This window comes from Larus michahellis, chromosome 12 (assembly GCF_964199755.1).
Source record: "Larus michahellis chromosome 12, bLarMic1.1, whole genome shotgun sequence".
Taxonomy (NCBI): domain Eukaryota; kingdom Metazoa; phylum Chordata; class Aves; order Charadriiformes; family Laridae; genus Larus; species Larus michahellis.
In genome coordinates this window covers 6,452,003-6,470,155 of record NC_133907.1, presented here as the reverse complement: position 1 = coordinate 6,470,155, position 18,153 = coordinate 6,452,003, and the positions used below count along the sequence as shown (strand labels likewise).

The following is an 18,153-nucleotide window of genomic DNA, read 5'->3' as shown; positions in this document are numbered from 1 at the left end:
CTGTGTGTGAAGACCAGGTAACATCAGAGGCTTGTGGCTCTTATGGTTTCCAAGGAATATGAATTAAGGAAAAGAGAAAAAGGCCAAGTAAAGGCCAAGTAAAGTAGCTCTGAACAGCAATCAAATCCATTTGAGGAGATTCCTGGAACAAGTTTTGACAGCCTGAACAGCCGGGAAGCTTCCAAGAGGAGGAAGGACCTCTGAATTATAATGTAAGTGGAGATACACCATTCCAGATATACTGCTGCCAAGTGGGAAAAGTTTTAGTGTTTTTCTTTCAGGACAGGACTAGCACGAGTGTCATAAGTATTCCTTTAGTCTTTGTGGTATCAAAGTTTCTCAAAAAAGTGCAAGAAGCCATTATTTTTTTGGTGAAAATCAACCTTTCTAACAGGTATTGGAATTTAACTTATGCTTCTTTTTCAGTTTTTTTTTTTTTCCTTTTTTTTTTTTGGTAGCAAAATTCAGACTAATTTAAGTCTTTACTGGGTGCTAAAACAAGAGCTGTGGAATCTTAAACAGATAAATATTCCTCCCAACAGCAATGTCACTTTATTATCTGTACACTTGTAAGCAAAGGTACAGAAATAAATAGAAATATATTCACAGTTGTGAAGGCTTAGAGTTTGCAGTGATAAAAACTACTCATGGTTAATAGTTTGGGAGGGGGGCGAAATAAAACTTTTGCTGAAATAGTAGTATGGAGCTGGCTGCCATCACAGGTAAACAGACATTTGTTTCTGGTGGGAGTTTGTAATTTCACAGAAGTCAGGGGGTGTTGGAGATAGTTTGAGACCCAAAAAACCCCCCTGTCAAACCAACTCACAGCGTACCAGAAGTGACATTAACCAATCTGGAAGTTAAGTAATCAGGAAATGCTCCTTTTCCCTTCATATGGCTTTTACATCCCACCACACTCCCTGTTTCCTCATCCTTAAAGATAACTTATTCATGGCACACCTATTATCCTTTGTAGGAAGTTCTTCTTGTCTTGGGATTCAAGAGAACGCATTTCCTCTGAGTAAATAATTTTGGTATCTCCTCCCATAATTACACCCACGTTGAGTAGGAACATTGGCATTAGACATACATATATTATAGGAACTAGTTAATTCGTTTGACAAGGCTGCAGGTATTAATAACAACTAAGTACCTCTCCCTTCTCTCCAATTTCATCTGGCAGCACGAAAAGATTGCTGGGTTTTTTCTTCTTATGATTAATGGGACTTGGACATCCTTGAAGAACAAAGTAGAAGGTGCATGCAATTCTCATAAGCTGAGGGAATGGCAGGTGAGTTCTGCGTGTCATTTGCTTCCCCTGAGCAGGGAGACCCTAACTTTATTCAGGACTGTTTCCTTAGGATCCGTGCCCTGTAGGTATCTGCTCAGATTTCTTATCTGAAGGAAGTTTTATATGGTAATTTGTTCTTGCACTTCATTTTCAAAGTTTTATTGTTGTTATTATTAAGACCTCTTTGAGAATAACTTTGGAACTAAGCAGAGGATGTTTTGGGGGGAATAAAAAGAAAAGAAATTCCCATTACTTCCAAAGACACCATATGGAATTCCATCTAACCCCTTCATTTTTTAAATGATATTTCAGAGATGCGTTATGCTTTGTATTAACAGAATTAGTGTAATCCATCCTGTGAGCATGGAGCCTATAGATGGGAATTCGAGGAGGCATTAAACCCTACCAGAGGAAAACAGTAATGGCAATATCTGTTTCCTTTTAAAGTTTTCCATGAAGGTTATTATTGAACTGGGCAATTGCAAAGCAGGGTTCTCTCTCGTTCAATGATGAAACAAACATTTTCAAATCAGTTTTTGAAGTGTTGCTTTGCAGGGAAAGCCTACTGCAGTTCACTGTTGTCCCAGATAGTCGTACTAAAGAGTCTCTCTTTCAGCCCATCAATGCTTATTCACATTACTACTTTGTGCTCTTAGACTACAAATAAAAAAAAATATATTCTTCCTTGAATTTGATTATGGCACTTTTTCGCGTAAGTTAGATTTTATTTTTGCTTCTTCTTCAAAGATTATAAGTAAATTGTAGTTTAAAGTGCAGCAGTATCGTTTCAGATCTGCCTTAGCGTTTCATTGCTGTGCTATATGGTATGAGATAGACTTGGAAGCTTGTGTGAAGATCCCTACTATAATGGTGCCTGGTGCCATGGGCCTTAATCCATCCTTTCCATCCCACTCTGTTGTTGTTATTGTTTTCTTTTGAATTCCCTTTAAAAGGGTGGCAGTCATGTGCCCCCATCCTGTCCCTCCCTACCCCCCAACCTCATGGCATTTATGATACTAGCATTAATAAGGGTGATTTGGAAGAATCTTCACTAAGGTTCTTGCCCTCGGCATACGCCAAAAGGCGCAGCACGACGCTGCGGGTGGGCTCTGTGGAGTCGCAGAGGGCAGGGTGCCTCTCGGAGCTCCCGAAGGCAAAAATAACTGCTCAAGTGTAAGCCTGGCAATAAAAGAGGAACTCTAGAAGGGAAACCAATCTCACAAGGAAGATCATATACATACTCACTTGCCAAAAAGTCAAGCTTAGCATTTAAGGCCCCAAAAGCCACTTTATGGGTTTTACACCACAGACCATAATAACAGCATGTGTGCAGGACACTCAATATCAGAGAACTCCAAGCACACTGTAAGTCATCAGAATTCCTCCAGGAAATGAAGGTAACGCATACCAGAGCGGGAATCCCAGTGGTCCAGTTCTCACTTCGCACAGAACTAAATTCTGTCAGACTGATTTCTTTGACAAAAGCTCCAATTTATGTCCTGAAACACCCCTTGATCATTCATATAAGACAGATGATCTCTCACTGTGTATCTCTCCCTACGCCAGGCCAAATGGCATCAGGATGTCAGCAGGAAAGGCAAGATAGCCATTTCTGAGATCCTAAAAAAAAATATATGTTGAAAATGTAGAGGGGCTACAGGCCATTTTATTTGGTGCTGACCATGAAACGGCACTGATTTGCCCCTGTAAATTTTTTTAAGTCCGATGATAAAACAGTATCCAGCACTGCACAGAAAGTATCTACGTCCTCAGCGTATGACAGCCTTGTAACAAATTCCAGGCAAAAATTTCTATTATTGACCGCCAGATTTAATCAACTTAATGGAGCCTCTGATTTTTAAGTTGTCCGTCCTCCGGTAAAAGGTAACTGCTCTTAGCAACCTCATCATGCCATTTACCAGCAAATGACTTCCTTCCATGCTGCTGCTTCGTGTCTTTTCCTCTATTTTACAGATCTGACACCAACACATATCAGCTGGCAGCCATCACTAAACGCAAGCGCGCACCATACTGACAAATATGCCAACTCCGAGCTGACTGTGAGGCGAGGACAAGGCTTCACTATTTCCCTCCACTTCAACAGACCAAGGCAGACCGGGGAGAGCCTAGCATTTGTCACTGAAATAGGTAATGCTCCCTTCGTTTAATCCATGTTCTCATAGAAGCATAATCTTTATCCCTGGCACTTTCCCCTTATTCTATTTAGAGATGCAATTTTTCTTCGTGTATTTTTAATGCTTCCCCCCGCGACATGCTCGTTTCAAGTGTGAAGTTAACATTGAACCCACACTCTGGAATGGAAACCAACCACCCCTTCTTTCTGGCAGGACCATCCCCCTCAGAATCTCATCGTACAAAGGCCGTCTTTAAGCTCTCTGAGGCAGGGGCAAGCGGCTGGAGTGCCGTCCAGGGACCCAGCGAGTCCGGCTACACCAACTTCACAATCTCCAGCCCAGCCAATGCTGTCATCGGACGGTACAATCTCACCCTCCTGGTAACCTCGGGGAACAAGATCTTCTCCAGATTCCTGGGGCAGTTTGTGTTACTCTTCAACCCTTGGTGCTCAGGTAGGTACCAACGCCTTTGCTCTTGCACTTAACTGACCTATTTGCTTTCATATCCGCACAGGGAGCTTGCTCCCTCAAGCTGTGTCTTTGCTGCCACTGCTGACCCAAGCTCAGCTATCTGTTCAGAGATCTGGTTTTACTACGTTAAAAGCTGCTGCTGCATCTCTCCCTCCCCCTTTTATCCTAATGAAGTGTGCTACGCGGGGCGATATCAGACTCTCTTCAAGACTGAGCAGATCACTTTTTTCTGTAAACAAGGGCTGACAGACCTTCCTAAGTGCACGTACTTCTCAGAACTTGACGCAAACATACAGCAACATCCTTGACTTGCACCTAAATCCGAGCAAGAGTGCTCTTGTAGATGTTACCTGCAAAGACAGCAGCTCAACTAACTTTATAAAAACTGAGAGAGGGCTAGTGTGAAGCAGACTGGCATTTCCCACGTCTTTCGTCACGGGTTGAAAAGGGACATCTCTTGCTGCTCCGTTTTTTATTTCTGCAGCCTCAGCATGTTGCAGAAGGAACGCAATTTCCTAAAGTCAGATTTTGCAAATACGCAATAGTCTAGAAACCTAGGTTAGACTTAAACTACACCGCTCTAGAATTAAGGGAGCTCTTCGCCAGCCAAGTGAGTAAACAGCTTATGACAGAAGAGAAAAGTGACCACAATCATCCACTATTTTCTGTGACCATATGTTAGTCAAAGGTCACTAACAAATATGTCGAGAGCCAATGTGAAAAAAGCTGCTAATTAGCTCAGGATGTCTTGGAAGACAGAAATAATTATAGAAGCATGTTCAGGAAACTCAGACTGTCTCTGCATAGACAGTCCTGAGGGGAAAACCCTTCCCAGAACCTCCTGAAAGATCACTTGTGGTGTAACTTCTAATTGACGGAAACCACACTGCAGGGACTGAAATATTTGACGGCTCCTGAACTGGAACACCAGAGTAGCAGTGGCACTCAGGAGACCAGACAAATCATTCTCAAATGAAAGCTGAGAAAAATTAGGCTGTGCCATTCCAGTTTAAAACTAATGCTTTTGCAGAAGAGCTCTCCAGATTTATCAGATGATGCAAGGACCGCTGACAAACAAAGGGGAGTGTCCTTAAAGCTGGATGCTGCTGAATAAGCTTCTGCAGAGCGGAGCAGCTCCCTGATCCTGACAAAGAGGAACAGATTCAGTTTGAGGGTACGTTACCACTGTAGTAAGTGTCACAGTAGACGGGAAAGAGAAAAATTATTTTCTCAGAGGATAAATGACAGATCTGGTCTGTAGATACGGCTCCACATGGGCCCTTATTCGTTAAGCTGTAGAAGGCAGGAATTAATTCATAAACTGTAATATCAGTAAAGAACTGCTTACAAGGAAACAGCCAGGTCTAGAGATTAAACGAAAAGTATTGGGTTGGATCCTTAAGTGGCTCCTGAAAAAAACACTCCCATCAAATGGTTCATTAGTGACTTTGGTCTGCTGACACTAAGCCCCATTGTCCAGACACAGATGGGCTGGGACGCCACATAGACACAGCTGGCTGGCCTCGGAGACTGGAGTAGTTGAGAAGGGATAAGATATGATAATACAAAATAAAAGACCGTATGTTTTCAGAGAAATAACAATACTTTCAATGGCAGACTTACCAGCTGGAAGTCATGAAGAATATTAAAGTACTTGTTAATCAAATAATGAGAACCAAAGTGAAATGGCCCTGAAAAAGGCAAACGCAATCTTAAACTGTATCAGAGGGAACAGTCACTCAGATTTAAATATTAATGTCATTGTAGGAGGTGACAAGATCTCATTTGGAATTTTCTTCCGGTTAATCTTTCCTGACGAGGAATTGTGAATTCGAACATGCTCAGCGAAGGGTTACTAGCATAACTGAACACGTGAAAAGCCTTTTGGACAAGAGAAAATTCCTAGTTTAGCAAGCCGAGAGCAATTAGTTTCAGAGTTCGTATATCTGAAATAAATACAGAACTTGGGCACAGAAAATACTGATCTTACCATAATGATAACAAACCAATAAACCAATAAGCTTATTAATTCACTAATGTATTTGTTTCAAACCTGTCAGTGAAACAAAAGTGATGTTTTGACTTTATTAAAGCGTCTCAAGGACATTTAAAGAGAAATCTAAGATACTTGCAAGCCAGCCTCTGAGAATGATGCATTCAATCCCAGTGCTATTGAAGAAACGTACAGTTAACCGCTAGAGTAAAGAGTGCTAATCATGAATTAAACGAATGATCGTACACTGCTTATCTCTAGCTCACAAGTGAAAACATCAATTGTAAAGCTTTAGGGGATAAAAGGATATGTATGTCCGAACTTTGTAGAAGGTATCTCTTTCCCTAGATGTCTGGTACTTGCCACTTGTTTCAGTGGCAAAGGTTATATAAAGAAATTACTAGAAGTATATGTATGTTAGAAAGTGTACTTACATACCGTTTAAAAACTATCAATAGAAATTTACATCCTGATTGGTTCTCACTATGCCAGGATAAACTTTAACTCCAGAATGAGAGGACAGAAGAGATAACAACTTCGCATTTTTGTATTAAAAGGCACTAATATAATAAAGGATTAGGTCTATAGTGGTGTGTCTTTCTATAACTGTTAAAAAAGAGAGGACTATTGTGGCTGATTGTGTTTTTTTTTCTCCTTGCCTGCTGAGAGTAATAGAAGAAGGGGTTCTTACTATTTAGTCATATTTGAAAGGAAGAGATGTGTTGTGGTGTGTTGTGGGGCTTTTTCCCCCTCCTTTTAAACTAATGTTAATTTTGTTCCAAGTTATTGCTAGAAATAGTGTTGTTATAAAAAAGTCTAAGTATACTTATTCAAAGAACTGGCTCTAGCACATTTAATTGAGAGCGTATAAACCTTAGAAAAAAAGATGTCCTTCAAGTGATTACAGAAGGACATTTAGATCACTCAGAATCATAAACTCGTAACACCAGAAGGATCTTAGACAGTTATCTAGTCCCACACCATGTTCTAAGGCAGATTCAGTTTAGCACGTAGGTCATTGCTGACAGATCTTGAATTTCTTCTTAATGACCAGCCACAAGGGAAGCTCCAGTACTTCCCCCAGCAATTCACTCCAATAAAACACTAGCCTTTCCATTAGAATTTTGTCCTATTAACTAACCAAATCTTCTTTGCTTTGATTTCAGCACGTAACTTCTCATCCTACATACAATAGACACCAAGGACAGATTCCCGCTCCCCCACCCCTCTGCCCCATCCTCTTCACCAAAACTTCTGGCATTGATTACCACACTTGGCCCAGTCCTCACCCCTATTTTTTTTTTCTACCTCAAATAATTTAGAATTAAATCATAAGTATATTTTCAGGATTGCTGAGCATCCTCAGTGCTCCTCTCACTCTTTCCAAGTGATCCACAACTTGAAGTGCAGCACCTGGAGCTGCACACAGTTCTCCAGGCCCATAAACTTGGGAATCAAAAATGACAATATTATTTAAAAAAATAGCGTGGACAGCTACAAAGATACTTATATCATATGATATAGTATTTAAATTAAATTACACGATCTTTTATTTTCAGGAAGGGAAGGATGGGAAGTTCATATAGGAAGGTAAAGAAGCTGACTCAACAAAATAGAAAAGCTGATTTTTATACGTGTCTCCTGAAATCCTGAAGCTTTCAGAAAATAATTTTAAACATTATGAAATTAAACACAGCGCTAAGTAGATATTGCTACCTAAAGAGTGATCAAAACAGCCTAAACATCTGTGGGAAGCCAATGGTTTCATAGCAGCTGTTTCCTGGGCCTCAGACTAGGGAAATCAGGGTAACTGAGAACTTCAGAGGAACTGAAATCAAAGAGAATGGTTGAGAGCAGACTATCCTAATAATATTTCTGATAGCACTTTGGATCAGGCAAGTAGAGATCTTCATTTAGGAATCTTAAAACAAGACAAACATAGAATCGCCTAGGTTGGAAGGGACCTTTCAGATCATCTGGTCCAACCATCAACCCTAACTCTGACAAAAAACATCACTAAACTATATCTCTAAGCTCTATGTCTACCCGTCTTTTAAATACCTACAGGGACGGTTCCTCAACCACTTCCCTGGGCAGCCTGTTCCAATGCTTGATAACCCTTTCAGTGTAAAAATTTTTCCTAATATCCAGTCTAAACATGAATGGAAAGCGGAAAAATGTCATCTGTGTGACTCTTCAAATGTCTATTCTACTTCTAACTACCCTGAGAAGGCAGAGTAAGCCAGTGAGCTAGCCTAGACTTTTCTCAATCTTTCTCACAAAAATGCAATGGACAGATAGGGGACGTTTAGATAATACACAAAAATACACAAAGGCTATGCTAAAATTAGGGGAAAAAAGTTAAAGCGGTATAACATGGATTCCCCACCCCCCCAGCCATACACAATAGCAGGCTTTTCCACTGAGCTGCACGTGTTCAGGGAGCTATAACAACCTGTTTCCCAAATAGTAGTTTTCCCCTTGCCAAATCAAGATACAAATGCTTTTGAAAGGTTGCTAATATTCTCAGATTTAAGTGTAAAAGCACGTGCAACTTGGTTTTCAGGTGATGCCGTCTACATGGCTAACGAAAATGAGAGACAAGAATATGTTCTAAATGAAAATGGAATAATCTTTGTGGGCAATGCAAAGTACATTGAAGCAAGAGGATGGTACTACGGACAGGTAAGCCACAAGGAATTCATTTCAGCTCTTATTCGGTCTCCAATAGCATTTTCTCTTCTCATTATTTGCCTCTGATAGATATGCCTATTTATACGAAAAGCAAACAAACCTGGCTAGGCTTATTTGTGGTTCGCTCAGTGTGAGAGAAGATTTAGCCCAGCACTGCAGCTAGGACTGACTTCTACAGGTGTTTGAAGCTCACGGTACAAGCGTGGACCTCATCTGTGACCAAAGCATCCATAGCACAAGTGACAACATACTTGTGTGGCTCCAACGCACCCACTGTTTTTCCTATAACGTGCCAGAACTGACATTGACATAGAATTATAGAATCATTTGGGTTGGGTGGGACCTTTAAAGATCATCTATTCCAACCCTCCTGCCACGAGCAGGGACATCTTCAACTAGATCAGGTTGTTCAGAGCCACATCCAACTTCACCTTGAAAGTTTCCAGGGATATAACTCAAGAGAATCTAATAACTGCAGTCAGAATAAGCTTGGCAGTTTTAGTTTTACTGCTGTCACCTCTTCTGATGGCAAAAAGCATCCTGCCAGATTATTATTATTATTATTTTAATTAGTTAGTCCCATCTTTAGCCAATATTCAAGCGTGAATTGCACACTACTGTCTTTATGCCTCACTACCCCTATCGCTGTTGGGCTAGAATATCTTAAAAAGGAGGAACTGCAGTAGAATCTCCTCTAATTCTGTTTGTGAAACTATCTATTTTCTTAAAAAATTGTCTTATCTGACCACAGTTTCAAGATCACCTTCTAAACATTTGTCTCACCATGCTTGATCTGAGCCTCTACTATCGTCAGAACGCAGCCATTGATGTATCCCGAAGAGGAGATCCTAAATATGTGGGCCGAGTAATCAGTTCCATGGTAAGAAGCAGACAACAATCTGAATTACACACGCTTAAGCAGAAAGCATTAGTTATACCACTGAGCCTCAGCCGCCTGCACCTTAAGCAACTAGATATTAACTAGTTGCAATAACTAACAGCAATAATTAACTAGATATGCTGCATTACACACAACAGATTTTGTGCATTCTGTCCATTGGCCTGTTTTTAGATCAATGGAAATGATAATGACAATGGAGTTCTCCTGGGAAAGTGGCAAGGAAGTTTCCATTCCCATGAGAATCCCTCCAGGTGGGACGGCAGCGTGGTAATCCTCCAGAAATGGCGTCAGGACAACTACAAGCCTGTGCAGTATGGCCAGTGCTGGGTTTTCGCAGGCGTGATGTGTACAGGTAAGCTTTCCGAATAGAGGACTATGAAACGGGGGTGAAATGGAGGCATCTGTGACCTCTGGTTTTATCAAAACTACAAAGCAATTAATTCTGCAAGAGGAACAGTGCTCTGAAGACTGCAAATGCTGAAGAATTCACAAAATATTGAGACACTTCACTTTGTTTCTCACATGTTTTTCTAATCACTAAACTAAAGCTGTGTGTGGTTTTTTGTTTGTGTATGTGTGTGTTTGTTTTGTTTTTTTTTAAATATATTCCAGTTCTGAGGTGCTTGGGGATTCCAACTCGTTTGGTTTCAAATTTTAACTCTGCCCATGATGTGGATAGAAACCTGAGTATTGATAAGTACTATGACAGCTCTGGAAAGAGTCTTAATATCGGCAAGGATTCCACATGGTAAATATGATTTTTTTTTAATTTTGCATCTCACCAAAAATTAGAGAGAGGATTTATAAGACTTAACACCATGAATGCTAGTAGTACAAAAGGAAGTGAGCGCACAAAATTTAATACGGATATCTAAATGAATACACTAGACAGCAATTTGGACGGAAACGTACTTCATGGTTTTGAGATAAAAATTACTGCAAATAACCAACCCAATTTTTTGCAGTCCCTGGCCTCAAACAAGTTGCAACTTTCTTTAAAAAGTATGTTTCCATTGACGATGTACCAGTTCCCGAGGCTGTTTTGATTATTGACACCAAACCACTTTGTTCCCGACAATGCAGCTGTGTACCTTCCGTGCTCTTAACGGTTTACTGCTGCCATAACTTTCTCTTATCAAACATCCAAAGCCTGTGTTCCTCAGCCCCTGGCCTCCCCAGGTAGATGGGAGCCTCCCCAGGAGGTTTTCCAGCACTCCCTTAACTAGACCTTCCCTTTGTGGGAGCTGAAGAGAGAACAATCCCGACACTCTCCAGACTTGGTTACTGGACATTGTAAGTCCGGTGCCGTAAACTGCAAGTGATCCGTGATCATCAATCAAGCCTCACAATTTGAGTAGCCAAAGAAACACGATATTCTTTAAATAATACCATTTTGTGTTTTAGTTGCCCTCCAGTTTTAAAATCTTTACTCTGCAGCCACTTCACCTTTCAGGAAGCGAGCTAACTGGGCCCAAGGGCGTATCATCCAGCTCAAAGTCCCTGTGCACACCAGGCTTCACCAAAATGTCAGCATTATTTGGTCTGCTTTCTTTCACTGAGTGTATGTGGTTGAAGGATATGGAAGTCTTCCACCTCTGAACTTCCTTAGAAACGTTAGCCTCTGAACAAAATTCAGCCAACGGATCTTTTCTGGGTTCTCCTGTGACCTACCTTTTACCAGTCTTTCGTGCTATCCTTTCCTTTCAGAGTTTGTGGAACTCATTACCACTGGATGCTGTTTAAAACACAGCTATAAAAAGTTTTTAAACAGGTCAGGAGAGATTCATAGAGAATAAGATGACTAATGACCATTAAACCCAGCGGCATTGATGTAACATCTGATTCAGAAAGTCCCAAATTCTCTGACTGGAAGAAATTGTGTTGGGGGAGGCTCATTCTATTCACGTGCTGTTCTCATCTCTTTTCTAAACACGTGCTGCTGCACACTGCTATAGGTGGAGTATTGGACTTCATGAGCGTTTTATCTGACCCAGTATAGCTATTTTAAGTGCCTATTTAAATGAAGAATTTCCCACATTGGAGGGTTACCGAACACAATCACCAAGTGTTGCCTATATCCATGGCTTAAATCTTTCACCTACAGTTTATATCGCTCCCAAAGCAAGCTGCTGCCATCTATATTCTCTCCCTCCCTGCCCTGAGGTCCACACCTCAACAGCAGGCAGTAAATCCACCCTTTGAAAGAGTAGTAGTGGGTTGCTGTAACTAGCCAGCTCCTGTCACATGTTAGACAGTCTTTAAAAAAAAAAAATTTCCTTCTCCTTTAGAATTGGAAGTTCATATGACTCTATATTACTATGTTTTGTAGACATTGTTCTTTGTCTCCAGGGATTATCACGTCTGGAACGAAAGCTGGTTCATTCGCCCAGACCTGGGAACACCATACAATGGGTGGCAGGTTTTGGATGCGACTCCACAGGAACAAAGCAAAGGTAAATTCTTAGCATGACTTCACATCCCTTCTCTAAACTGAGCAGGACTAAAGTTTGCCTTTTTTGCCCCCCGGTGTTTTAGGATTATTTCAGTGTGGCCCTGCGTCTGTCAGAGCCATCAAAGAAGGAGATGTAGACTTGGATTACGACACCTTGTTTGTGTATACGGAGGTGAATGCCGATTGCAACAGATGGATTGTATACAGCGATGGAACTAAGAAAAGAGTGTATTGTGATACCGAAATAATTGGCAGGTTTATCAGCACCAAAGCTGTGGGCAGCAATTCCCGTGTGGATGTCACCTGTAATTACAAATATCCAGAAGGTAAAGGAATTACCACAGACTGTTCTTCTTGTTATCACAGTTATCCCCTGTTGAATTCTTGGTGCTAGGGAGCTAGGATGGGTAACCTCTTTTGTTTGAGCATCTCTCCCCTTCCTTCAGAAAAATATTTCTGTCAGTATTCTCACACTATTTTCTTAATACAATGGGTATTTGTATATTTCTGGGTTTGTGTATTTAATAGTTTCCTTATTAAGACACAATACAAAATATACTTTAGTCCTTTACACAGGAGCACAAAGTGTAATATATACACAAAACAGGGCTATAAAATATGGTTTACTACCCAAGGCAAACTCTCAAGCTGTCATACCAGAAAGTCTTAAAGCCAAGTCCATCACGTATCACGAACTGTGCACAGGTCTGTAGTGGGGGAAGTTACAGATTAATAAGTACTATTTGTCTGGCATATCTGGCAGAGGGAGCGAGGCAACAATCAAACTACTATTCCAAAACCTTAAATTCCAGTCCTCTAACACCAGATATCCATCTCCCATGCGGAGATGCTCATCTCCATGCTCAGTCTCTGTCAGCAAATAAATTCTTCCTTGCTGTGTCCGTTCCAACTCCTCATCTGTCCTTTTGAAGGCCCCATTACACCCCGTTCCCAAGAGGGGTGACTCACTCCGTCTCCCTCTCTGACCATATAAATTCACCGAGTTATGCTCTCTTCCGCTTCTGCTCCGACATCCCACCATCAGCCACCCAGCCATTCAGTTGGTATGTGTTTGCGCTCCCCAATGCGGACTCAGTCTCCACGTTATCAGATTCAGGAAACAAAACTACTAGGAAACAGTAAAGGGACTAAGTGCCACTCATCTGTGATTACCAAACAAAGCAGCAAAGGTTAAGAACTGCATAGCTGCATGTTTGCGGGAATGTTTTTATCTTCCCTCAAAAACTTGGTACCTAGGTCTTTCCATCTTTTTTTTTTTTTTTTTTTTTTTTTTAAGTTTAGGGTTATGGATTTCATAATAGTTTGCTTAATGTTTGTGGCTCAAAGTCTTAAAAAAAAAAAGGAGGAGAATGTATTTAACTTTTTTTTTTTTAAAAAAAAAAGTATTTGCTATTCAGAATTAGTGGCCACATTTCAGTACTTCACTCCCCAAGGTTTCAGTGCAACCATATTTAATACAGAGGCTGGTTATCATCAGATCAGGCGAGTAACACTTACCACACTACTGCATGTTCTGACCAAGGAAAAAAGAATTCTTGCATCCTAACAAATACAAATGCATCGTATTTCATTTTAGTGCCTTATTCACCTTATTACACGTGTTTATTACTTTCCTGTGAGACACCTGAACAGAGGCTTATAAAAACATGGGGAAACTTTTAGGTGTTGCGTATTTCTGGGTGATGCAGAGCTGACGCCCTGTATCACTCAAAGCCTTTACACAGAGAAGGCGCGATGACAACAAAAAGTATGAAATTTACTCGGTTCTCTCCTTCGACCAGGTTCTTCTGAGGAAAGACAAGTTTATAAAAAGGCCTTGGCAAAGATATTTGGATCAAACGTCACAGAAGGACACACAGAATCTCCGCGTGAAAGACCATCAGAAACAATGAGAAACCCTGGAATCTCTGGGAAATTCAAGCTGGCTGAACCTCCGGTGTTCGGCAAAGACATTACCCTACTCTTAATTCTCAATAACCTATCTTCTGACCGCAAGACTGTGAAGGTGGACATGAGTGCATCAACCGTCCTATATACGAGGAGACCAGTAACAGAGATCTTGAAGGCAACCACTTCTGTGGATCTGGGTTCTAAACAAGGTAACTTCCCATGTCCCTAAGGAGCCAATATAGCCCTCCTCTTAGCCACACGAAGGCAACTGGAAGTAAGAAACATCAGTATCATACCTCCAGCAGCCTCCTAGCCCATCTACTTGCTCCCTCTCTTAATAGCATTGTTTATGACTACATTTTACAAGATATTTCCCTCCCCCCAAAAACCTTCCCTAGTTCGACCAGGAATTGAAGGTCTCATGAAATGTTTTACAGAAGGCTACATTGATGTTATAGCTCCAGAAGCAACACTATAGATACGTGTCGCCCAGAGAGGTGGTGGAGGCCCCATCCCTGGAGACATTCAAGGCCAGGCTGGATGAGGCTCTGAGCAACCGGATCGAGTTGAAGATGTCCCTGCTGGCTGCAGGGGGGTTGGACTAGATGGCCTTTAAAGGTCCCTTCCAACCCAACACATTCTATGATCCTATGTGTGTGTCATGTGTGCCTATACATACACATATACACACACACCTGTGTGTGTCTGTGGTGATTATTACACGTATGGGAACACATCTTGCACTCTTAACAAATAAAAAACCTCTGATGTATGCTTTCTGGCACTCAACAGGCATCACTTTAATAGAAGTTAACTAGGAAAAAGGTTAAAAGTTATAGTGAAACTGTCTCTTTGGAAGAGTCAAGGCTATTAAAACTGTTCTAGAGATCTTTTTCACCCCCAGCAGCTGCAGAGACACATTTTTTTTCCATACCTAGCAGAAAAGTTGTAGGATTACAACAATAAGCAGCTGAGCAGGTCACTTGAACAGGATCTCTGTGCCACTTGACCCAAACTTTCTTCTTTATTGAGGTAAAACAAATAGGATGCAAGGAGGGAATAGGTAAAAATCGTTATACATTTAAATTATAAGAAATACAGAAGTACAGGAATCCAGTGAAATGCAGATGACCAGATTCCCTCAGTTTCAGGCCAAAATCCTGCATTCACAACTGTAAGGGTCAAAGGAGTTAAAGCAGAAAAGGATCACCAGAAGAGAGAAATACACAGCCAGTCTCACAAGGAAGAAATAGAAACGGACTCCAGCTGTCTTAGCTTCTGTGCTCTTCAATAATTTCAAAACCCCTCACAATTACTACCTTTTCTTTTTAATCACTCTTTGAGAACGTAATGGTTCCTAAATACATGTCTGCATTCCAGGGAAACACATCCGGTTAAAGATTCCTTATTCCTATTATGGAAAATACCTGACTACCGACAAAAGGATCCAGGTTACTGCTCTGTGTGAAGTCCTGCACAGGCAGGGGCTAAAGCTGCTGGTGGAGAAGACAATCATTTTAGAGGACACAAACATTATCATTAAGGTAAACAATTCTCTCCCTGATGTCCCAAACAGGCAGAAAGAACTAAAGAGTCTTTTTGGAGCTCAGATCTTTAGATGGGAATTTGGGGCTAAATGCGTTAGTTCAGGCTGCAATTTCAGATGTTGCTCTAAAATTCTGCCTGCTTAAGTTGAGGAAGTAAGCAGCCGAAAGACCAATTTTCAATCTTTGCCTGAATCTGCCCCGTTCTTCAGAACCGCTCCATTACCTTCTTTCTTTCCTAGTCACGTGCCACCGCTTCATGGTCACAGAACTTGTTTTCGTTTCATCTGTATCCTAGGTATTGGCAAGCGCTTTAAACAACTTTGCCTACTTCCAAAATGCAGCCCTAATCCCTTAATTCTAATCTGCTAGGGCCAGTTTATATTGTTTTAATGCTTTAATCCTAATCAGTGATGTGCCAAAAAAACCCCCAAAACAACAAATGCTGCTCAGCAACCCAAAGATCAGACAGGTTTAACGAGATGTGTCTGTACAGTCAGGGCTCTGTTTCACTGAAATTGTGCACAAAATATTGCACACAGTTTGGCAGCACTATTCAGCTAATCCAAATCCCGCTTCAAGCATTAGGGAAGGCATACCTAAATTCACTGCTCCTAAAATGCCTCGTTCATCCTCAAACGCGACAGATGCTCTGCTTCCAGCGCCACCGAGGTCTGGCGCCAGAAAAGAGTAAAACGGGGAATGGTCAGAAACGTGTCTTTGTCATTTAGATGCCCCGGCGGGTTGTAGTGAACAAAGCTGTTACTCTGGAGATCTCGTACGCCAACCCCCTGCCGGAGCCCGTGAGCCGCTGCGTGCTGCTGGTGACTCTCATGAATCAACAGGTCAAGATACAGTAAGTGAAAACCACCGCATTTACTCAGTGCTTCTAACATGACCAACAGCATGTCTAATTCCACAGTAAGAAAAAAAAAAAAAAAATCACGCTTGAATTGTCTTTTTCATATTTGCTATTTATGAAGATAAAAATGCCACTAAATACATATTGAGATATAGGAACTTCCTTAACAACTAAAAACTGCCAGCATTCTTCCTTCCTGGGAAAGCAAATGGGCACATCAAATTCTTTCGTCTCTCTGACATTTCTTCTACAGCTTGGCTTTATGTTTCTATTTTTATAGAGGGTACCCTAATACTACAAAAACAAGTCTGAGCTAAAGCAAGTAAGACACTGCCATAGCTCCCTCCTTTCATCCCAAACAAGAAGTTGCTCTCTTCTCCTTTAAAGTTGGAGAAAATCATGCCTTTTCAAAACATAAGAGCAAAATGTTCTATTACTTTTTTTTTTTTTCTTTTCCTCTGGACTCTGGTGCTTTATGGATCAACTCAGCGTTGAGCAGTTCGTATTTCCTAAAGCCTGTTTTATCATAAAACAGCCTGACTTTCTGTGGCTCTGGAAAAATTTGGATGTATTAATCCATAAAAATATGGGAAACATTATTCCAGTGAAAGACTGAGCCACTTTAGGCCAAAAGGAGACACAAACCAGAAGCACCCTGGCCATTAGAAAAAAAAAAAAATCATATTATTGCCAAAATGGATATGAACCAAGCAGGCATCCAAGACAGCGCTGGCCTTTGACATCCAAGTTTTCCTATTTTAAGTTTGTGTTGACAATCCAAACTTGTGCCCAGCCCTAACATGGAGGCATGGTGTAGCACTCCTCATTTCCATCAGTCTCTGCAAGAGTAAATGAAGATGGTATTATCTTTTCTCATTTCTTAGTCTTCACAAAGCCCCAAACCCTAAGCAGTTCTTAAAAGCCAAGGCTGGGTCTCAAGTAACTGTTGGTGCCCTAGCTATCATGCAGTTCTGCTTCTTGGGAATCTCACAGAAAGACAATGCAAGCCTGAATTAATTGATTTTTAATTTTTTTTTTTTTTTTTTTTTTTTTTTTTTTTTTTCAGTCTGGCACGACTGGCACCAAGGGAGAGATCAAAAATTTATTTTGAATTCACACCTCGCAAGTCTGGGCCCTTACAGCTGCAAGTAGACTTCTCTTGTGACAAGTTTTCACACGTCAAGGGATTTGTAACCATTGCTGTAGCACCTGCATAATGTGATGGAATCGATCTCCTATTTCAGCATTAACATGGCAAGATGTTCTCCTCCGTATAGGGACCCTGATGACTGCAAGAAACTTCCCACAAAAACTGGTGACCTCTTACATTGCAATAGAATCAAGTCTCCTGCTTTCGCAGTGCTTAATTATTTACTCTCTAATTGTATTTCTTTTGTCGTCTCCTTGTCTAGAAAAATGAAGCTCCTTCCTTGTAGAAATAGTTTCACTGTTTTATCGAATCTTATTGTATTAAGCTCCTGGTTTTAACTTTTCCATCAGATAACACAGTCTCTTTGTGACCACATTCTAATTGTCAGCAATAAATAAAAACTATTCATAACTGTATTATTTTGTAATGAATTGTACATTCCATGGAAATATGCGACATCACAAGACTGAGGAAAATTCTTTTTCCTTCATTTAAGTTTCTTACCTAAGAAGTAGAACAGTTCCTCCACTGTTCACTTAATGTCTGTGATTTGTGACACCTATAACTCTGTGAACGGGGAGGAAAAAAGCCTACGAAGGCTGGAAAAAGTGAATGTTCGGGGTTCGTGACAACAATATTTTTGTAGCCTGTGGGCTTAGACCTGCCACAGAGCAGACGACACATCTACATATTCAAATCTGTAAGTTAATTCCTATGTAACATGACAGAGCCCCGAGCACCACGGAGCA

General features: G+C 40.9%; 1 protein-coding gene across 1 annotated transcript; it reads left to right on the top strand.

The window, feature by feature from the left end:
* LOC141750161 (protein-glutamine gamma-glutamyltransferase 6-like) lies at positions 1-17,694 on the top strand. Its single transcript, XM_074604818.1, has 14 exons — positions 1-212; positions 1,184-1,291; positions 3,266-3,439; positions 3,640-3,879; positions 8,457-8,575; positions 9,336-9,464; positions 9,657-9,837; positions 10,098-10,233; positions 11,835-11,938; positions 12,021-12,263; positions 13,740-14,057; positions 15,229-15,392; positions 16,124-16,248; positions 17,321-17,694. The coding sequence occupies exons 2-14, from the start codon at positions 1,285-1,287 to the stop codon at positions 17,469-17,471; spliced, it is 2,091 nt and encodes a 696-aa protein (XP_074460919.1). The 5' UTR covers positions 1-212; positions 1,184-1,284; the 3' UTR covers positions 17,472-17,694.
* Positions 17,695-18,153: the final 459 nt, after the last annotated feature.